At 42.7% G+C, this 20990-nt stretch overlaps 1 protein-coding gene across 1 annotated transcript in view; it reads right to left on the bottom strand.

Annotated features, from left to right (window-relative positions):
- The window catches only part of LOC126215169 (serine protease 33-like), a 225203-nt gene extending 214366 nt beyond the window's left edge, over window positions 1–10837 (bottom strand). Inside the window, exon 1 of the mRNA XM_049941836.1 lies at window positions 10417–10837. Within this exon, the coding sequence (XP_049797793.1) occupies window positions 10417–10513 (97 nt within the window). The 5' untranslated portion in view covers window positions 10514–10837. The remainder of the gene's footprint in view (window positions 1–10416) is intronic.
- Window positions 10838–20990: the final 10153 nt, after the last annotated feature.

Genomic DNA, 20990 nt, shown 5'->3' with positions numbered 1-20990 from the left:
TCCACCTCGGTGGTAAGAGTTGGCTAAGTTGAAGTGTACTGTGGTATATTAGAACCCAGATCGAACATTATGTATTTATTGATGCATACGTACAGCATTTGTTAGTCGTAACTGTACTGTCTACTCATGCCAGTATAAGAGAAGAAAAATAATGAAGAGTAATAGAGTGTTTCACTGAACGGATAAATTCAGGAAAGGACCCGATATTACCTTTCGCGGGTAAGTGAATATGTTTGAATGCTTTATATTAGAGACTTTCAGTCACTGCAGTTACATTTTCAAAAGGGCTGCATCGCTGGCTTAAACTACTTCAATTTTTAAAGAGTGGCTGATATTTTTGATAGTACTGATGAAAAGGAGGCTCGAAACGTTTCATTTTGTGCTGCTGCAAAACTGCTCAGATGTTGGTGAGAACACCATATAGACAGGTATCAGGATTCACTTGCATATAGCATATGGCACGCAAGGGTATAAATGAATTTTTACCTATGGATCAGAATATTGGACCTACATAAAGAAAGATCGGAGTGGAATACAAGCGACAGAGATTCGGCCGGTCGGAGTGGCCGAGCGGTTCTAGGCGCTCCAGTCGTAGGTTCGAATCCTGCCTCGGGCATGGATGTGTGTGATGTCCTTAGGTTAGTTAGGTTTAAGTAGTTCTAAATTCTAGGGGGCTGCTGACCTCAGATGTTAAGTCCCATAGTGCTCAGAGCCATTTGAACCATTTGAACAGAGATTCGTGTCCCCTGGTCATTATTGTGAAGAGAGGTTACGAATCTCTGTAACGAGGGAAAAGTTAATGGAATTGGAAAGTTAAACAGTAAGACCACTCGGCCTCAATACCTTTAGTACAAGTTTCCTTAACACATGTTGTCCACTGCTTTCGCCTCGTAGGTTCCACTGCAGCGGTGTGGCGAATCACACTCTCCAGCCGTCAGCTGAATGCGGGGACGCCTTCTACAAACGACAGTTATTTCCACTCCATCTCTCGCTGCTGGAAGAAAGCGTGCCGCGCACTTTGATGGGGCTATTGTCCAGCGCGTCCTTGACATGTGGGCACTGCTAAACACTTTATGCACCAGAAGGAAAGCCCGGAGCTTCCAGTATCCAAGCTGGTGGCTGTTTAGCTGGCTGTTATGACTCCCGGTGTCGTACTGCTGCCGATAAAATCAAATGGCTCTGAGCACTATGGGACTCAACTGCTGTGGTTATCAGTCCCCTAGAACTTAGAACTACTTAAACCTAACTAACCTAAGGACATCACACACATCCATGCCCGAGGCAGGATTCGAACCTGCGACCGTAGCAGTCCCACGGTTCCGGACTGCGCGCCTAGAACCGCGAGACCACCGCGGCCGGCCCGATAAAATCCTTGCGACTTCACACACTAAGGCATTAGCTCAGGTTGACACAGATATTCTCCTTCCGTCACTCCAGGGATAGGCCTATAGTTTGTTCTGGCCTCACCACAATTTTCTTGCCACGCACCGCGCGGGATAGCCGCGCCGTCTATAGGGTCTTGTCACGGTTCGCGCGGCTCCCCCCGTCGGTGGTCCGAGTTCTCCCTCGGGCGTAGGTGTGTGTATTGTCCTTAGTGTAAGTTAGTTTAATTAGTGTGTAAGCCTAGAGACCTATGGCCTCAGCAGTTTGGTCCCATAGAACCTTACCACAAATTTCCAAAATTTTGTTTCTTGCCACGCGGTTTATAATCCATTGCTAGTTTAGGAAGTCTTTGTACCTGCATACGAAGACAATTTCATAGGATTTGTCGACCTGGAAAAAGCGTTCGACAATATAAAATGGAGCAAGCTGTTCGAGATTCTGAAAAAAGTAGGGGTAAGCTATAGGGAGAGACGGGTCATATACAATAGGTACAACAACCAAGAGGGAATAATAAGAGTGGACGATCAACAACGAAGTGCTCGTATTAAGAAGGGTGTAAGACAAGGCTGTAGCCTTTCGCCCCTACTCTTCAATCTGTACATCGAGGAAGCAATGATGGAAATAAAAGAAAGGTTCAGGAGTGGAATTAAAATACAAGGTGAAAGGATATCAATGATACGATTCGCTGATGACATTGCTATCCTGAGTGAAAGTGCAGAAGAATTAAATGATCTGCTGAACGGAATGAACAGTCTAATGAGTACACAGTATGGTTTGAGAGCAAATCGGAGAAAGACGAAGGTAATGAGAAGTAGTAGAAATGAGAACAGCGAGAAACTTAACATCAGGATTGATGGTCACGAAGTCAATGAAGTTAAGGAATTCTGCTACCTAGGCAGTAAAATAACCAATGACGGACGGAGCAAGGAAGACATCAAAAGCAGACTCGCTATGGCAAAAAAGACATTTCTGGCCAAGAGAAGTCTACTAATATCAAATACCGGCCTTAATTTGAGGAAGAAATTTCTGAGGATGTACGTCTGGAGTACAGCATTGTATGGTAGTGAAACATGGACTGTGGGAAAACCGGAACAGAAGAGAATCGAAGCATTTGAGATGTGGTGCTATAGACGAATGTTGAAAATTAGGTGGACTGATAAGGTAAGGAATGAGGAGGTTCTACGCAGAATCGGAGAGGAAAGGAATATGTGGAAAACACTGATAAGGAGAAGGGACAGGATGATAGGACATCTGCTAAGACATGAGGGAATGACTTCCATGGTACTAGAGGGAGCTGTAGAGGGCAAAAACTGTAGAGGAAGACAGAGATTGGAATACGTCAAGCAAATAGTTGAGGACGTAGGTTGCAAGTGCTACTCTGAGATGAAGAGGTTAGCACAGGAGAGGAATTCGTGGCGGGCCGCATCAAACCAGTCAGTAGACTGATGACAAAAAATAAATAAATAAATAAATAAATAAATAAACGAAGAACATCTACATCCACATCCATACTCCGCAAGCCACCCGGCGGTGTGTGGCGGAGGGTACCTTGACTACCTCTATCGGTTCTCACTTCTATTCCAGTCTCGTATTGTTCGTGGAAAGAAAGATTGTCGGTATGCCTTTGTGTAGGCTCTAATCTCTCTGATTTTATCGTCATGATCTCTTTGCAAGATATATGTAGGAGGGAGCAATATACTGCTTGACTCCTCGGTGAGGGTATGTTCTCGAAACTTCAACAAAAGCCCGTACCGAGCTACTGAGCGTCTCTCTCGCATAGTCTTCCACTGGAGTTTAACATCTCCGTAACGCTTTCGCGATTACTAAATGATTCTGTAACGAAGCCCGCTGCTCTCCGTTGGATCTTCTCTACCTCTTCTATCAATCCTATCTGGTACGGATCTCACACCGGTGAGCAGTATTCAAGCAGTGGGCGAACAAGTATACTGTAACCCACTTCCTTTGTTTTCTCCCGCGCCCGGGTTCCCGGGTTCGATTCCCGGCGGCGTCAGGGATTTTCTCTGCCTCGTGATGACTGAGTGTTGTGTGATGTCCTTAGGTTAGTTAGGTTTAAGTAGTTCTAAGTTCTAGGGGACTCATGACCATAGATGTTAAGTCCCATAGTGCTCAGAGCCATTTGAACCATTTGAACCTTTGTTTTCGGACTGAATTTCCTTAGGATTCTTCCAATGAATCTGTCTGGCATCTGCTTTACCGACTATTAATTTTATGTGGTCATTACATTTTAAATCACTCCTAATGCCTACTCCCATTCTTCTTTCGGTCTTTAGTTGCATTCCTGATTCCTCCCTTACTACAGCATATCTACGAAGGCGGGCTGAAAAATAATGCTTCCCAATTTTTTATGTGAAAACTCTTAGTGCTACACAAATCTAATGTTATTAATATTCTACACTGAAGAGCCAAAGAAACTGGTACAGCTCCCTAACATCGTGTAGGGTCCTCGCGAGCAAGCAGAAGTACAGCAACACGACGTGGCATGGACTCGACTAATGTCTGAAGTAGTGCTAGAGGGAAATGAGACCATGAATCCTGCAGTGCTCAATAATGTTCATATCTGGGGAGTTTGGTGGGCAGCGGAAGTGTTTAAACTCAGAAGAGTATTCCTGGAGCCACTCTGTGGGGTGTCGCATTGTACTGCTGGAACTGCCCAAGTTCGTGCATAACGGACATGAATGGATGCAGGTGATCAGACAGGATGCTTACGTATGTTTCACCAGTCAGAGTCGTATCTAGACGTATCAGCGGTCCCATGTCACACCAACTGTACACGCCCCACACCATTACAGAGCTTCCAGCAGCTTGAAGAGTCCCCTGATGACATGAGCGGTCCATGGGTTCATGAGGCTGTCTCTATACCCGTACACGTCCGTCCGCTCATTACAATTTGAAACGAGACTCGTCCGACTAGGCAACGTGTTGACGGGCGCAGGCGAGGCGTATAGCTTTGTGTCGTGCAGTCATCAAGGGTACACGAGTGGGCCTTCGGCTCCGAAAGCCCGTATCTATGATGTTTCGTTGAATGGTTCGCACGCTGACTCTTGTTGATGGCCCAGCATTGAAATCTGCAGCAATTTGCGGAAGAGTTGCATTTCTGTCACGTTGAACCATTCTCTTCAGTCGTCGTTGGTCCTGTTCTTCCAGGGTATTTTTCCGACCGCAGCGATGTCAGAGATTTAATGTTTTGCCGGATTCCTGATATTTACGGTACACTCGTGAAATGGTCGTACGGGAAAATCCCCACTTCACCGCAACGTTGGAGATGCTGCGTCCCATCGCTCGTGCGCCGACTATAACACCACGTTCAAACTCACTTCAATCTTGATAGCCTGCCATTGTAGCAGCAGTAATCGATCTAACAACTGCGCCAGACACTTGTCTTATATAGGCGTTGCCGACCGCAGCTCCGTATTCTGCCTGTTTACATATCTCTGTATCTGAATACGCATGCCTATGCAAGTTTCTTTGGCGCTTCAGTGTACATCTTTATCCTTCATGTCTAGATATTTACAGCCCTCTACCTCTAGAGGTCTCCGAATTGTAGCGTGTAACATGGCGGTGTGTAGCGTAACTACGCCGGTGCGTGAGAAACAGCATGCTGTAATCGAGTTTCGAATTCAAAGAGTCTGCCATGTAAGCAGGAGATCCCGAGTTCGAGTCCCGGTCGGGGCACACACGTTATCATCTCTCCCCGTTGATATATATTAACGCCCGTTAGCCGCTGAAGGTATTAATATAATTCTAATTTCGAGAAAATTCTGGTTATATGTAAAATCATTAAGTGGGTCTTACGCTTCTGTCAGTCGCTCGTTGACCTGCCTGGTGTGGCAGTAGAAGACAGCAAAAATCTCAGTTTTAAATTTCGTGTTTAGGAAATCGTCCATACAGAGGATTGTCCAAACAAACAGTCGTGTGACCATTGGACAGACTCCCGTATGGAAGACTACAAAAGCACAGTCGTTTGATCATCGCAAAGACCCCCGTATGGACGACGTAGTAACAATCATTCCTGGCGTAGAGAAACAAACAACTGACAAGAGGTTTTATCTTTTTTTCGAGTCGTCAGTTTTCTGACTGGTTTGATGTATCCCGTTACGATTTGCTCTCCTGTGCCAAACTCTTCATCTCCGAGCAGCACTTGCAACCTACCTCCTCAATTATTTGCTGGATTTATTCCAATCTCTGTCTTCCTCTACAGTTTATGCCCTCTACAGCTCCCTCTGATACCGTGGAAGTTATTCCCTGATGTCATAACTGTGGTGTCACCGCCAGACACCACACTTGCTAGGTGGTAGCCTTTAAATCGGGCGCGTTCCGGTAGTATACGTCGGACCCGCGTGTCGCCGCTGTCAGTGATTGCAGACCGAGCGCCGCCACACGGCAGGTCTAGAGAGACTTCCTAGCACTCGCCCCAGTTGTACAGCCGACTTTGCTAGCGATGGTTCACTGACAAATTAAGCTCTCATTTGCCGAGACGATAGTTAGCATAGCCTTCAGCTACGTCATTTGCTACGACCTAGCAAGGCGCCATTACCAGTAACTATTGATGCTGTAAAACATGTACCGTCAAGAGCGATGTTCAGCAATTATGGATTAAAGTTAATTATTCCAGCAGCTACGTACTATTTTTGCTAGTCTCATTACCTTGTCCTGTTCCAGACCTCACGCCAGCCTGCGTGAGCTAAACGCGTGCCTTTCGGCTTCCTGTCATAGTGGATTGGCTGTCTTGCCAATCCACAACAATAACACATGTCCCTTCTTCTTGTTACTGTTTCCAACAACTTTCTTTCTTCGCCGATCCTGCGGAAAATCTCATCATTCTCTACCTTATTAGTCCAATTAATTTTCAAAATTCATCGGTAGCGCCACGTCTCAAATTCTTCGATTCTCTTCTTTACCGGTTTTCCCACAGTTTATGTGTCACTAACATACATTGCTGTGCTCCAAATGTACATTCTCAGAAATTTCTTCCTCAAATTAAGGCCGATGTTTGATACTAGTACACTTCTGTTGGCTAATGCTAGTCTGCTTTCTATGTCCTCCTTGCTCCGTCCGTCATGGGTTACTCGTATTTTGCTGTCTAGGTAGCGGAATTCCTTCACTTCATCTACTTCGTGACCACCAATCCTGATGTTAAGTTTCTCGCTGTTCTCATTTCTGCTACTTCTCGTTGCTTTCGCCTCTCTTCAATTTACTCTCAGTCAAAATTCTGTACTCATTAGACTGTTCATTTCATTCAGCATATCCTGTAATTGTTCTTAAATTTCACTGAGGATAACGATATCATCAGTAAATCTTATCACTGATATCCTTTCACCTTGAATTTTAATTCCACTCTTCAACATTTCTTTTATATCTGCGGTTGCTTGTTCGGTGTACAGATTGAACAGTAGGGGCGAAAGAATATATCCCTGTCTTACATACTTTTTAATTCTAGGTCTTCCAGTCGTATTGTTCCCTCTTGGTTCTTGTACATATTGTGTATTACTCGCCTATCCCTATAGCTTACCCCTATTTTTCTCAGAATTTCCAACATCTTACAACATTTTACATTGTCGAACGCTTTCTCCAGCTCGACAAATCCTATGAATGTGCCTCAGTTTTTTTAGTGTTGCTTCCCTTATCAACCGCAACGTCATCAGACTTACCTCCTGGTGCATTTACCTTTACAGCGGCCATACTGATCGTCATCTAACGCATTCTTTCCATTCATCTGTAAATTATTCTTGTCAACAACTTGGATGCCTGAACTGTTAAGCTGATTGTGAGATAATTCTCGCACCTGTCGACCTTTGCAATCTTCAGAATTGTGTGGATGATGTTTTTTCCAAAATTCAGAGGGTATATCGCCAGACTCATGCATTCTACACACCAACGTGAATAGTCGTTCTGTTGCCACTTCCCTCAATGATTTTAGAAATATGATGGAAAGTTATCTATCCCTTCGGCTTCATTCGACGTTAAGTTTTGCAAAGCTCTTTTAAAATCTGTTTCTAATACTGGATCCCCTATCTCTTGTACACTAACTTCTGTTTCTTATTCTATAACGTCATCAGACAAGTACTCCCCATCATAGAGGCTTTCAATGTACTTTTTCCACCTAGTCGCTCTCTCCTCTGCATTTAACAGCGGAATTCCCGTTGCACTTTTAATGTTACCATTATTGCTTTTAATTTCACCGATAGCTGTTTTTACTTCTATCTACGCTAAAAAAATTTCTTTTTCAATTTCTTCACATGTTTCATGCAGCTATTTCACCTTTTCTTCACTGCAATTCCTATTTATTTCATTCCTAAGTGACTTACATTTCTGCATTCCTGAATTTCCCAGAATGTTTTTGTACTTCTTTCTTTCGTCGATCAACTGAAGTACTTCTGTTAGCCTTGGTTCCTTTGCAGTTACCTTCTTTCTATCAATAGTTTTTTCCCAACTTCTGTGATTGCCGATTGCCGATTCTTCTTCAACTGAAGTGCCTACTGAGCTATTCCTTATAGCAGTATATATAGCCTCAGAGAACTTCAAGCGCATATCTTCATTCCTTAGTCCTTCCGTATCTCCCATCTTTGCGCATTGATTTTTCCTGACTAGTCTCTTAAACTTCAGCCTACTCTTCATCACTGCTACATTGTGATCTGAGTCTAAATCTGCTCCTGGGCCTTACAATCCAGTATTTGATTTCGAAATCGCTGTCTGATCATGATGTAATCTAACTGAAATCTTCCCGTATCACCCGGTTTTTTTCAAGTATACCACCTCCTCTTGTGGTTCTTAAACAGAGAATTCGCTATTACTAGCTGAAATTTATTGCAGAACTCAGTCTTTCTCCTCTATCATTCCTTGTCCCAAGCACATATTCTCCTGTAACCCTTTCTTCTACTCCTTCCCCTAAAACTGCATTCCAGACCCCATGACTATTACATTTTCAACTCCCTGTATGTAAAGCATTACACTTTCAATATCCTCACATACTTTCTCTATCTCTTCGTCTTCGCCGGCCGCGGTAGCCGAGCGGTTCTGGCGCTACAGTCTGGAACCGCGCGACTGCTACGGTCGCAGGTTCAAATCCTGCCTCGGGCATGGATGTGTGTGATGTCCTTAGGTTGGTTAGGTTTAAGTAGTTCTAAGTTCTAGGGGACTGATGACCTCAGATGTTAAGTCCCATAGTGCTCAGAGCCGTTTCAACCATTTAGTATTGTGCACGACATGACAAGAAATAAGGCCTCTTAAGCACAAGGGCACAAGAGAATAGTAATACATCGCAGGAGAGCTTCACAAAATAACGTAATACTAATGCAGAAATGCTTTCTGGTCCCGAGCGCTGGGCAATTCAATCCCGTAGTCCATCAGATGACTGTCGCCTGTTGACAATGCACTTCATTTCCGTTGTTCTATCTCTACTGATAGCGAGCAATGCAGTTACTCCACACTGTAGGTGCAGAGAAAGTTTTTCATAATCAGGCAGTTGTTATGAAATGCAACGTCATCAAACTTTTGTTGGAAGAGGCAAACGAGAAAGCAAAACGCTCATTGAAAAGTGTTACTATCGTGAAGTCACAACTATCAGCTAGCAATTTCCCTCGGAAAAACTGGACGCTGTTGCTGCATTTCCCGATAGTCACTGCGCGAATCTTCAACTTGTCGTGCAAAAGCTTATACACTGTCTGGTAGTGGGAATCCGTCATTCATACAGCATTTCTGACAACAACCATTTCTCTCTATGCTCGAGCCAGAATTAGGGTAAAAGTTACGTATTGAATCCCTCGCATTTTTTTCAATACGGCGCGGACGTAAACATTAGGCGCCACTGCCGCTCAATTTTTTACCACAATCAGATTTTTTGCTTTCAGATTCGTTGGCTTCGCCAACTCGCAACCGAATTGTCACCTTCCAGCCTAACCTAGAACTTGGACTGCGCTGCAAATCAGTGTGTCATCACAACCACGATTTCAGGAAGAGGGGTTTCAAATGGTTCAAATGGCTCTGAACACAATGGGACTTAACACCTGAGGTCATCAGTCCCCTAGAACTGAGAACTACTTAAACCTAATTAACCTAAGGACATCACACACATCCATGTCCGAGGCAGGATTCGAACCGGCGACCGTAGCGGTCGCGCAGTTCCAGACTGAAGCGCCTAGAAACGCTCGGCCACCCCGGCCGGCGAAAAGGGGTTTCGATTACCACACTTCCAAATTAGCGTTAAAGGCATGCGCTTCAAAGTAATATTTGCAACGTCACATACGTTTTCAAATTAACCCAAACAGTCATTCATCATCATCCTGTCAATATTCTACATTTCCTAAACAACCAAGTACCACCATCTAAACACACTTTATCAAATTTTAGTAAGGTAGCAGACTGACATTCCATGAAAAGAACATTAAATGTTACGTAGCATGTCACTTGTTTTGCAGCTCTAAATGCAGCCGTGCCTGCAGGCTATATTATGAAAATGCTGGTCCGCATATTATGCAAACAACAACTCATTTTAATGCCCATACGTTATTGTACAGCTTGACACATATTCTTTTGTGGTGAATGTCCCATCTGCATGCTCATTTGTTGCAGAAATACACGCAGACAAATTTTAATGAATGATATTCGCAATCTACAACTTTACAATCCACGATGTTTATGTTGCTTATTGTATACTCGCTATTGCGGTTCATTAAAAATGTTTCACGCGTTTCAGCACGTATTTATACAATTTATGAGCATTTACACGAGGACAGATACCACAAAATAAATGTGACAAATCATGTAACAATTTAAAGAAGATCGTGCAGACCTTAACATTACTGATGGCGGTACAAATGCGCTGAAAAATCTTTATACACTAAAAAGAATCATTATTTGCATACTAAATGAATTTTCATTATTTATACATTACGTATTTTGTTTCTATTTCGTGTTATTCGAGAGCATGTCATTACTATGGGCCTACGAAACAAATAATGTATATATGATCTACAAATGCTGTAAATGATTTCCCAAAAAATTGAATTTTTTTACCTGGAACACCGTATGCAGCATGGAGGAGGCAGACAACAACCAGTATCACCAAAAACGTGTTGCCAGCTTCAAATTGTAACGAGGTATAACGGCGCATCACTCAATGTTAACAATGTCATTATCCTCCTCACTCTTCAATGAAATTAGCTGTAAACAGCGTTTGTCGGATATATGTCTGCGTATAAACACTGTAATATTGGGCGCTGATCCAACACACTATGCATATGCAGCCTGTGCAACGTTTTAGAAGTCCTCGCCTGTCCGTATGCGTATAAACACTATAATATTGAGCACTGGTCTAACACACTACGCATATGCAGCCTGTGCAACGTTTTAGAAGTCCTCGCCTGTCCGCGCTAACTGCCAGTCGAAGCCAGCCGCGGAAACATTTGACAATCGGCTAGAGCAACAGTCAGTTGTCGGCCTGCGGATCAAGACTGCGCGTGCGCGGGCTTGCCCACTGTTTTAAACGTCTTGGCGAGGGCGCGCGGTCTTCTAGCTGACGATAGGCGCGGGAACATTTGACGATCGCAGACGGCGACTGTCACTTGTCAGCGCGCTATTGAAGACTGCGCGTGCGCAGGTTTGTGACGCAAGGACCGCGCCGAGTCCGAAGGAGGGGGTAGGCAGCATCTGAGCGAGCGAAAGTGCATCCTTCGCCTTGCGACAAATTTTTCCTCCTTTCCAGCTGGCGTTTTATGGATCAGTAGGCCAGTGGCGGCCATAGGCGCCGCGCGTCCGTCTGTGGGGCATGTCGGCGTGCTCACTGAATTGTCGCGCACTTTGTTCGTCCCGCAAGAAAGGGAACGCCGCACGGGCAGATGTACGTGACGGCGGTACTCAGCCGCTTTCCATTGCGGCAGCGACTTGTTTCTCCCTTTCTATTTTCTTTCCGTCCCGCTTCTTTTATTCTCGGACACTTTTCCCTTGGCTCATTACAGGTAACCCCGCATAAAAGGCCAGTTTTTTGCCCGCACTTTCCGACGCGCTGAATGTCAACGACTGTGCATGTAACTGGATACTGCTCTGGAATACGTGTGCTATTGTCTTGTAAGGAGCGCCACACATTCAATAGAAACACCGATAAATAATCTCGCCTAACTCGACATGTACACAATTTAATAGCCTATTTTTCATTTTTTATTTTATTTGCTTTCAGGTAGAGCTCATTTAACCAGATACAGTTGTTCCACATATACAATCGAGGCAGCGATCTAATTTCATCCGTTATTACTCTATAAAAATGAGACATTGTTAAACGTAGTCCACAAAATTCTCGAAAAGTTCTTAACTGACAAGCTTCAAATTTTTACACCTTACTCTAACAAACATTCGAACGGACATAAGCTGCATATTTTGTAACATATGTACATGCTAGCAAAAATCTTGAAAAGTTCTTGATTGATTTACTTCAAATTTTTGCATGATGCTGTAATAAACATTTGGGTGGACATAGTATATATATAAAAGGAAAAAACTGTATACATAAAGAGACACAATGTATTAAAGAGTTGCGCTGTGATGTATGAATATGTGTTCTTATTTTCATACATCACAGCACACCTCCTAAATACGTTGTTTCTCTTTATATATACAGGTTTCCTCTTTATTTATAAAATTTGTGTTTAATAGTTTAATATATATTAAGAACACATTTTCATACATCACAGCACAACTCCTAAATACATTGTTTCTCTTTATATATACATTTTTTTCTCTTAATTTATAAAATTTTTGTTTAATAGTGTATGTAATCTCAAACAAAAATTGTAAACACAATACGCTGTTTTGGTTTCTTCTTCACCGTCGGTTTTAACAGAAAAAAAGGAAGTTGTATTTATACTCCAGTCAAATGGTGATTTCACCGTTGTAAAATTTCGGAAGTTTCTATGTTTTTTGGGGATGCTGAATAGGAATTTCATGTTTGCTGAATGTAGGAGGTCGTTTCTCAACGAAAAGCGCAAAAAATCAAAATTTTTGCAGTTTTTCAGTTTTTCGGCTATGTGACAATAGTGTAAACTATTGGAGAAAAAAAAATTCCTACAAAATACACTAAGATTCGATTTTCTGACGAGCGCTATCGGCGCTAGAGCGCGCTGAAAAGTAACCTTTTGGGGCCTTCCGCGAGAACTTCAGAAACGTCCACTCCCACCCTTTACAACAGGAAAAGTATACATGCTATTAAAAACCGATACACCGCGCGAAAGTACAAGAACGTCTTCTAATGGTACTTGAATTACGTAACCATTATGGTACCTCACCAAAACCTCTCGATACCAGTAATATTCTACTGTATTTCTGTTAACTACTTAACATATTTATGAGACAACATTCAGATTTGATTTCATTTGTGATACATCGATATGTTTATATTGCAATGATATTATTCTTACGTGTATTATTTCTTTTGTCACTATGATCTTTGACGTACTTGTAGCTCTGATTTTTGGGCGCTTAAGCGATTGTTAGTTGATAACTTGTTAGAGAGTCGGACGTTGAGAAAGTCAAGTCTTGGACGTCATGTTGGAAAGACGCATAACAAAATGTGAACTTTAACAGTGACTGTGAGAGAGATGTTTCCAAGTATGTTTTGTATTGTGAAGTGAAGTTTTGTGTTTACGTGATATTGCAATAAAAGCAATTAAAAGGAAGTGTAACTTAAATTCGGAGTGCTGATAATTTTTTTTACATCACTAATGTGCTAACTTTGAAAGATTTAATCTCCAAGAATGGTTTGTGAAGCGCATCTACATAACTTTTGAATATAGCAGAATAAAACCTAGGCCTCTTTGCATCCGAGCTTGGAATCATAACCACCTAGATTTTCAACGATTGAGCCATGATCTTACGACGAGACCAGCGTGGGAAACACAAAAAGATGAGTGCCTAGTTTTTTGATTATTACATGAAATGACTATATTAACTGTGCTCTAGTAACACCTGCCACATAATAACTTCGTTGTTGCCCGAAAATGTAGTATTTAGCAGCGTGAGCAACACCACAATCGTTATTAAATGCTGACCTTTGTTGTGGTAGGGTTGTTAGAGTCTGTAACATTCAATTTACTCACAAGCGGGGAGGGAACAGAGCGAAAATTACAAAATCTTTCTGTCCTTTGCCGGTCGCTGCGTTTTTTTAAAATAGGAACCCCCATTTTTCATTACATATTTGTGTAGTACGTAAATAAGTATGAATGTTTTAGTTGGACCACTTATTTCGCTTTGTGATGGATGGCGTTGTAATAGTCACAAACGTATAAGTACGAGGTATCACGGAACATTCCGCCAGTGCGGACGGTATTTGCTTCGTGATACATTACCCGTGTTAAAATGGACCCTTTACCAATTGCGGAAAAGGTCGATATCGTGTTGATGTACGGCTATTGTGATCAAAATGCCCAACGGGCGTGTGCTATGAATGCTGCTCGGTATCCTGGACGACATCATCCAAGTGTCCGGACCGTTCGCCGGATAGTTACGTTATTTAAGGAAACAGGAAGTGTTCAGACACATGTGAAACGTCAACCACGACCTGCAACAAATGATGATGCCGAAGGAGGTGTTTTAGCTGTTGTCGCAGCTAACCCGCACATCAGTAGCAGACAAATTGCGCGAGAATCGGGAATCTCAAAAACATCAGTGTTGAGAATGCTTCATCAACATCGATTCCACCCGTACCATGTGCTCCAGGAAGTGCATGGCGACGACTTTGAAAGTCGTGTACAGTTCTGCCACAAGGCACTTGAGAAATTACGGGACGATGACAGACTTTTTGCACGCGTCTACTTAGCGACGAAGCATCATTCACCAACAGCGGTAACGTAGACCGGCATAATATGCACTATTGGGCAACGGAAAATCCACGATGGCTGCGACAAGTGGAACATCAGCGACCTTGGCCGGTTAATGTATGGCGCGGCATTGTGGGAGGAAGAATAATTGGCCCCCATTTTCTCGATGGCAATCTAAATGGTACAGTGTATGCTGATTTCCTACGTAATGTTCTACCGATGTTACTACAAGATGTTTCACTACATGACAGAATGGCGATGTACTTCCAACATGATTGATGTCCGGCACATATCTCGCGTGCGGTTGAAGCGGTATTGAATAGCACATTTCATGACATACCGTGGCCCGCACGTTAAGCGGATCTGACGTCCCCGGATTTATTTCTGTGGGTAAAGTTGAAGGATATTTGCTATCGTGATCCACCGATAACGCCTGACAACATGCGTCAGCGCATTGTCAATACATGTGAGAACATTACGGAAGGCGAACTACTCGCTGTTGAGAGGAATGTCGTTACACGTATTGCCAAATGAATTGAGGTTGACGGACATCATTTTGAGCATTTATTGCATTAATGTGGTACTTACAGGTAATCACGCTGTAACAGCATGCGTTCTAAGAAATGATAAGCTCACAAAGGTATATGTATGACATTGGAACAACCGAAATAAAATGTTCATACTGTGGGGCGGCGCGTTAGGAAATTAATTGTGTATAAATGTTTGAAGAAAGTAGAATCAGTTCCTGGCATTTAGAATGTTATTTATGCTGTCTTTCGCCGTTCTCAGCACTGGCTCTCTAATTACACTTTAGCAACCAGAAAGTGATTTAACAAAACGTGAAGCCTGTAATTAGAATTCCTAGTGCCCACTTCATCTGAGAATACAATTATAGTTGCAGCTTATAGCTCTGAAGAATTAGGAGATTGTCTGGGATTTATAATCAAAAACGATAATCCAAAATAATTGAGTATATTCTGAAAGTCACAGATAAAAAACACAGGTATCCATACAACCTAACTAACAGAGCAGTTCAGAGTCTAATGCGCTGATGCAACTATAAATGTCCGAATAAAATGTTAAAATGAATGCTCGCCATAATTTGATGATAATATTTCATCAAACGCCACGCTAAATAATTGGTAGAATGTCTGTCCCGCGACGGCACGTGAAAATACGACAATACGCAAACTGAAGCTAGATAATGAAAAGTCAACCCAGAATTAACACTTCACTTGAAAATGATTTCCTGGTTATGCGCATCTCGAGTAACTGAATACGGCATCCGAGGCTGTTTGTAGCAGTGATACCGACGCGACGCGACTCCCGACACAATGGCGTGTTATTCAGCGTCTGGAGAGAACTGGGGCCTTGCTTCCTCTCGCAGCGTTCTTATATATAAAGCCGCGGTGCAGACGGCTAAGGGAACGCCTGATCAAATCGGCTCTCCCGACTAGCCGCTGGGCTAGTAATGCACCACTTTAAGTTACCTAATAAATCATAGCTTCTCTTGCTGATGGCCGATGAAGCTCTTAATTTAAATGTGCATTCAGCACGCAGTTAAGTATTGATAATAAAATTTTGACGTGGCTAAGTTAAATATTTTGGGCGAGAGAATTAATTTAATTACACTGCACGCAGTAGATGAGCTCTGAACTGGCGTTTTGGAGATACGCTATCGCTATAATTTTATAGGTATTCAAATGAAACTTTTCACATCTTCATAGTTATAGCGGATCTCCAACCTATTTAAATCTAAACATCCTAGCCTTATTTATTAGCCTACTTAATCTATCTTGCTTCCTTAAGTTTTGAGACGAAAACCAGAAAATCATGAATTTCCACTAAATTTTTAATTTGTGAAATCCAAAGTACTGTTTTTATTAAATTATTGTGAAAGACGAATTTAAATATAAATTTTGAAGTCTCTAGCTCTTTTCTGTTGCGCCAATAATTTTGACTGAAAAACGTCCAAATTTCGAAAATGGCTAAAGTTATCGAACTGATATTTAACACACATTAATTTAGTATTACTCCTGACATGCTAGAAATGTTTTAGGTTATTTGCTTGATTTTTAAAGTATTGCGCAACATTTATGACGTCAGGGATAGTTACAGCAGACTGGCTGGCACACAATGGAAAGGCTGAGCCGGCCGGAGTGGCCGAGCGGTTAAAGGCGCTACAGTCTGGAACCACACGACCGCTACGGTCGCAGGTTCGAATCCTGCCTCGGGCATGGATGTGTGTGTTGTCCTTAGGTTAGTTAGGTTTAAGTAGTTTTAAGTTCTATGGGACTTATGACCACAGCAGTTGAGTCCCATAGTGCTCAGAGCCATTTTGAAAGGCTGATATGAATTCACTATGGCGTGAGTAGGCTGCTTCCCTACAATACGTACCTACATTCTGTATTTTAATTTAAAAAACCTTCCTGTTACCAACTGTTCGTATAAAATTGTGAGCCATATGTTTGTGACTATTACAGCGCCATCAATCACAAAGCGAAAAAAGTGGTCCAACTAAAACATTCATATTTCTTTACGTACTACACGAATATGTAATAAAAATTGGGGGTTCCTATTTCAAAAAACGCAGTTGATATCCCTTTGATCTATGGCAGCGCCATCTAGCGGGCCAACCATAGCGCCATCTGGTTTCCTCCTTCAAGCTAGACAAGTTTCGTTCTTTGTAGTTTATCGTTTGACGCTTATTTCGAGAGATATTTGGCCCTGTCACGATCAATGGACCACCCTGTGAATGTATATAAATCCTGTTCATATCTTAGTCCACATTCCCAGGAAAGGGAGGGTGCAGACATGGTGGCCAGACCTCGGAATGCGACCCCTGGCTGACCTGCCTCCACCAGCCCGTAACCTTGTAACCTCCCCCTCACTTATCGACCTTAATGACAGTGAAAAATTAAACCGCGTGTACCTAATGGAAATTTGGGAAAAGCAATCGTCACCGAAGTTAATCTGTCGGTAAAGAGGGAGGAAAGGGTTACATCTAAATGAAAGGAAAAATGCAAATGAAACTGGTGGAAATTAATTTTGAAAAGGGGTAAAGTTAATACAGAAAGTAAATGTGCGGCCGTTACGTCAACAATTAACTAGCGGTAATTAGATATGAGATTTGGGGGAAATTACGGTCGCCAGTCCTAAGGACAATTACTATAGTAACTGAAAAAGAAAGGTTATTACACATATAATTAGCACTAGGAGCGTGGCAACTGAAGGTTGACACGTGTAGTGTGAAAACTGAAAGTTTGTCAGAAGTGATAAATTTCGCTACACTCTGACTTAATTTAGCAAAATAATTAATAAAACCGGAAAATTGAAAGTTAATTTAGTGACTGAGATTAATAGTGAACTTTGTTTCTGAAGCATATCGAAATTCAGTAAAATACAGTTAGTCTAAGGCTACCTCAACAATCATTTCAAAAGCTACCTGAATCTACGCAATTTAGAAGTAAGAGATTTAACTTCGAACTTGAATTAAATGATTCTGAACAATTAACAATAGTAAAATTTAGTACGTACCAAGCTGAGCTGCAGTCACAGGGAAGCTAAAATATGCTAACAAAACTCGCACTCTTAATTTGTGCTCGTGTAATCTAAATATTGTAGCCAGCTATGAATACTTTAACTGAACTTTGAAATTAAAGCAGTGAAATCGAATTATATTATTTTAATGCTGGCGTTTGAGTTTCAACGACACTCGGGTTCATTTCGGAAAAGGAAGGGACCCTGCTTGGCAATGCAATTGGGACAATGAGCAACAAAGGTTCATGCTAAGTTGCTGTAATTTTGTGATGCAACAATTTTAAAAGCTGAGGCCTGCCATACAGTTCTGAAACTTTACGTGCTTTTAGTCTTCCTTGTTGGTTGATTGAAGGTTTGAAGTCGCCGATCGAGGAGGTGGCGACAGTCACTCATTGTCGGCCGTCGCTGTCGCTGTCGCAGAAGCTGGATGCTGGCGCGCCTTCTTCTCGACACGGTCACCAGGCGAAACGGACTCTTGATGTGTGCCAGCTAATGCTTCCCGTCCGCGACACCGTGCTAGAAACTACCATAGCCAGTCGATCGCAATTACATGCTGCCAAACCCCGAAAGCGCGGCAACTCGCGTGAGCGTCACACAACACACCTGCCCCACTGCACTACCCCAGCCAGACCCCCCTCGCTGCCCGCGCTCCACGCGGCAGAGTTAACACTACCAAAGATCCTACACACTTTCGTTCTTCACACGACCTATCGATGTATTCGTTCGATAGCATAGTTTTCCCTAGGCAAGACCCAGCGTAAAATACAAATAATATTTACAAAACAAACCAATTATACATCGACATAAATGCATATATATATATAAATATTAAAACAATTACAATATATAAAGACACAGAAATGTTATATCTTTAGGTAACAAAATAAGGAAAAAATTATGGTACAATAGATGGAAATAGGAGGATATGCATTTCCGGCGTTACAACCTGTTCCCTCCGACACACACACACACACACACACACACACACAGAAAGCGGCCTAAGGCGCTGTTTTTCGGCATCAGTAATTAAAAAAAGTCGACTGCGGAATCACGGCTTGCGGCAAACGTGACAGCTGCGGAGCAGCTGGCCACTAGAAACCCTTGCCGGCGACTGCTAAGAAGGAACACTTACTGTTAAAGAGAGAATTCGCGTGATATAATTGTTCGCAGAGAATGTTTCTTGACTTGTCCTTTTAGAATTCCGACTATTGTTCGAGTTGTGAGCCTCGAGAGAGAGAATCTCAGGAGCGTGAAGAGATCGGCACACTCGCACGATAGGTGAATTAGTCTGCAACGGATATAGAACTCAAGTGTGTTCAAAGCAGGTGTAAGTCGAGTAGAAAGATAATTTCGAAAGATTCGTAGTAATTGACGGAAAGTTCAAATGGCTCTGAGCACTATGGGACTTAAGGACATCACACACATCCATGCCCGAGGCAGGATTCGAACCTGCGACCGTAGCGGTGGCGCAGTTCCAAACTGAAGCGCCTAGAACCGCTCGGCCACACCGGCCGGCTGACGGAAAGTCATCGAATAAAACAGAAGTGATTTCGGGCGTTCCCCGAGGTAGTGTTATAGGCCCTTTGCTGTTCCTTATCTATGTAAACGATTTTGGTGACAATCTGAGCAGTCGTCTTCGGTTGTTTGCAGATGACGCTGTTGTTTATCGACTAATAAAGTCATCAGAAGATAAAAACAAACTGTAAAAAGACTTAGAAAAGATATCTGAATGGTGCGTAAAGTGGCAGTTGACCCTAAACAACGAAAAGTGTGAGGTCAGCCACATGAGTGCTAAAAGGAACTCGTTAAACCTCGGTTACACGAGAAATCAGTCTAATCTAAAAGCCGTAAATTCAGCTAAATACCTAGGTATTACAATTACGAACAACTTAAATTGGAAAGAACACATAGAAAATTTTGTGGGGAAGGCTAACCAAAGGCTGCGTTTTATTAGCAGGACACTTAGAAAATGTAACAGACCTACTAAGGAGACTGCCTACACTACGCTTGTCCGTCCTCTTTTAGAATCCTGCTGCGCGGTGTGAGATCCTTACCAGATAGGACTGACGGAATACGTCGAAAAAGTTCAGAGAAAGGCAGCACGTTTTGTATTATCACGAAATATGTGAAAGAGAGTCACAGAAATGATACAGGATTTGGACCGGACATCACTGAAAGAAAGTCGTTTTTCGTTGCGACAGAATCTCCTCACGAAATTCCAATCACCAACTTTCTCGTCCGAATGCCAAAATATTTTGTTGAGACCGACCTACAGAGGCAGGAACGATCACCAAACTAAAATAAGAGAAATCAGAGCTCGTACAGAAAGATATAGGTGTTCATTCTTTCCGCGCGCTGTACGAGATTGGAATAATGGAGAATTGTGAAGGTGGTTCGATGAACCCTCTGCCAGGCACTTAAATGTGATTTGCAGAGTATCCAAGTAGATGTAAATGTCGATTGTGTAGAAAGTGATTATTTCGCCGATTTTGGTAGAGTGCAGACTCGCCATGTATAGTGTGGTGTCACCGCCAGACACCACACTTGCTAGGTGGTAGCCTTTAAATCGGCCGCGGTCCGTTAGTATACGTCGGACCCGCGTGTCGCCACTATCAGTGATTGCAGACCGAGCGCCGCCACACGGCAGGTCTAGAGAGACTTCCTAGCACTCGCCCCAGTTGTACAGCCGACTTTGCTAGCGATGGTTCACTGACAAATTACGCTCTCATTTGCCGAGACGATAGTTAGCATAGCCTTCAGCTACGTCATTTGCTACGACCTAGCAAGGCGCCATTACCAGTTACTATTGATGCTGTAAAACATGTACCGTCAAGAGCGATGTTCACCAATTATGGATTAAAGTTAAGTATTCCAGTAGCTACGTCCATTTTTTACTAGTCTCATTTCCGTGTCCTGTTCCAGACCGCACGCCAGCCTGCGTGAGCTTAAACGCGTGCCTTTCGGCTTCCTCATAGTGGGTTGGCTGTCTTGCCAATCCACAACATATAGGAAAACCTCCGATTTACTGAAGCGTAAGATTAGTTTCTCCTATTTGTGATCAATGGTGCGTTGTGCTGCTTAATAGCTACGTGTTTGTAGGCGAACCGTGTTTCAATATTTTTGGGAGATTTTCCGTTGTATGGTGTCCGTGATGAGACAAGTTCAACCGAAGTCGTGTAGTTACTTTGTGGTTGAGAATGAAAGCACGCAGTAAGGGGTAGCAGCGTTGCATTGCATTGTTGT

This window comes from Schistocerca nitens, chromosome 12 (assembly GCF_023898315.1).
Source record: "Schistocerca nitens isolate TAMUIC-IGC-003100 chromosome 12, iqSchNite1.1, whole genome shotgun sequence".
NCBI classification, from domain to species: domain Eukaryota; kingdom Metazoa; phylum Arthropoda; class Insecta; order Orthoptera; family Acrididae; genus Schistocerca; species Schistocerca nitens.
This window is presented reverse-complemented; position numbering and strand designations above follow the sequence as displayed.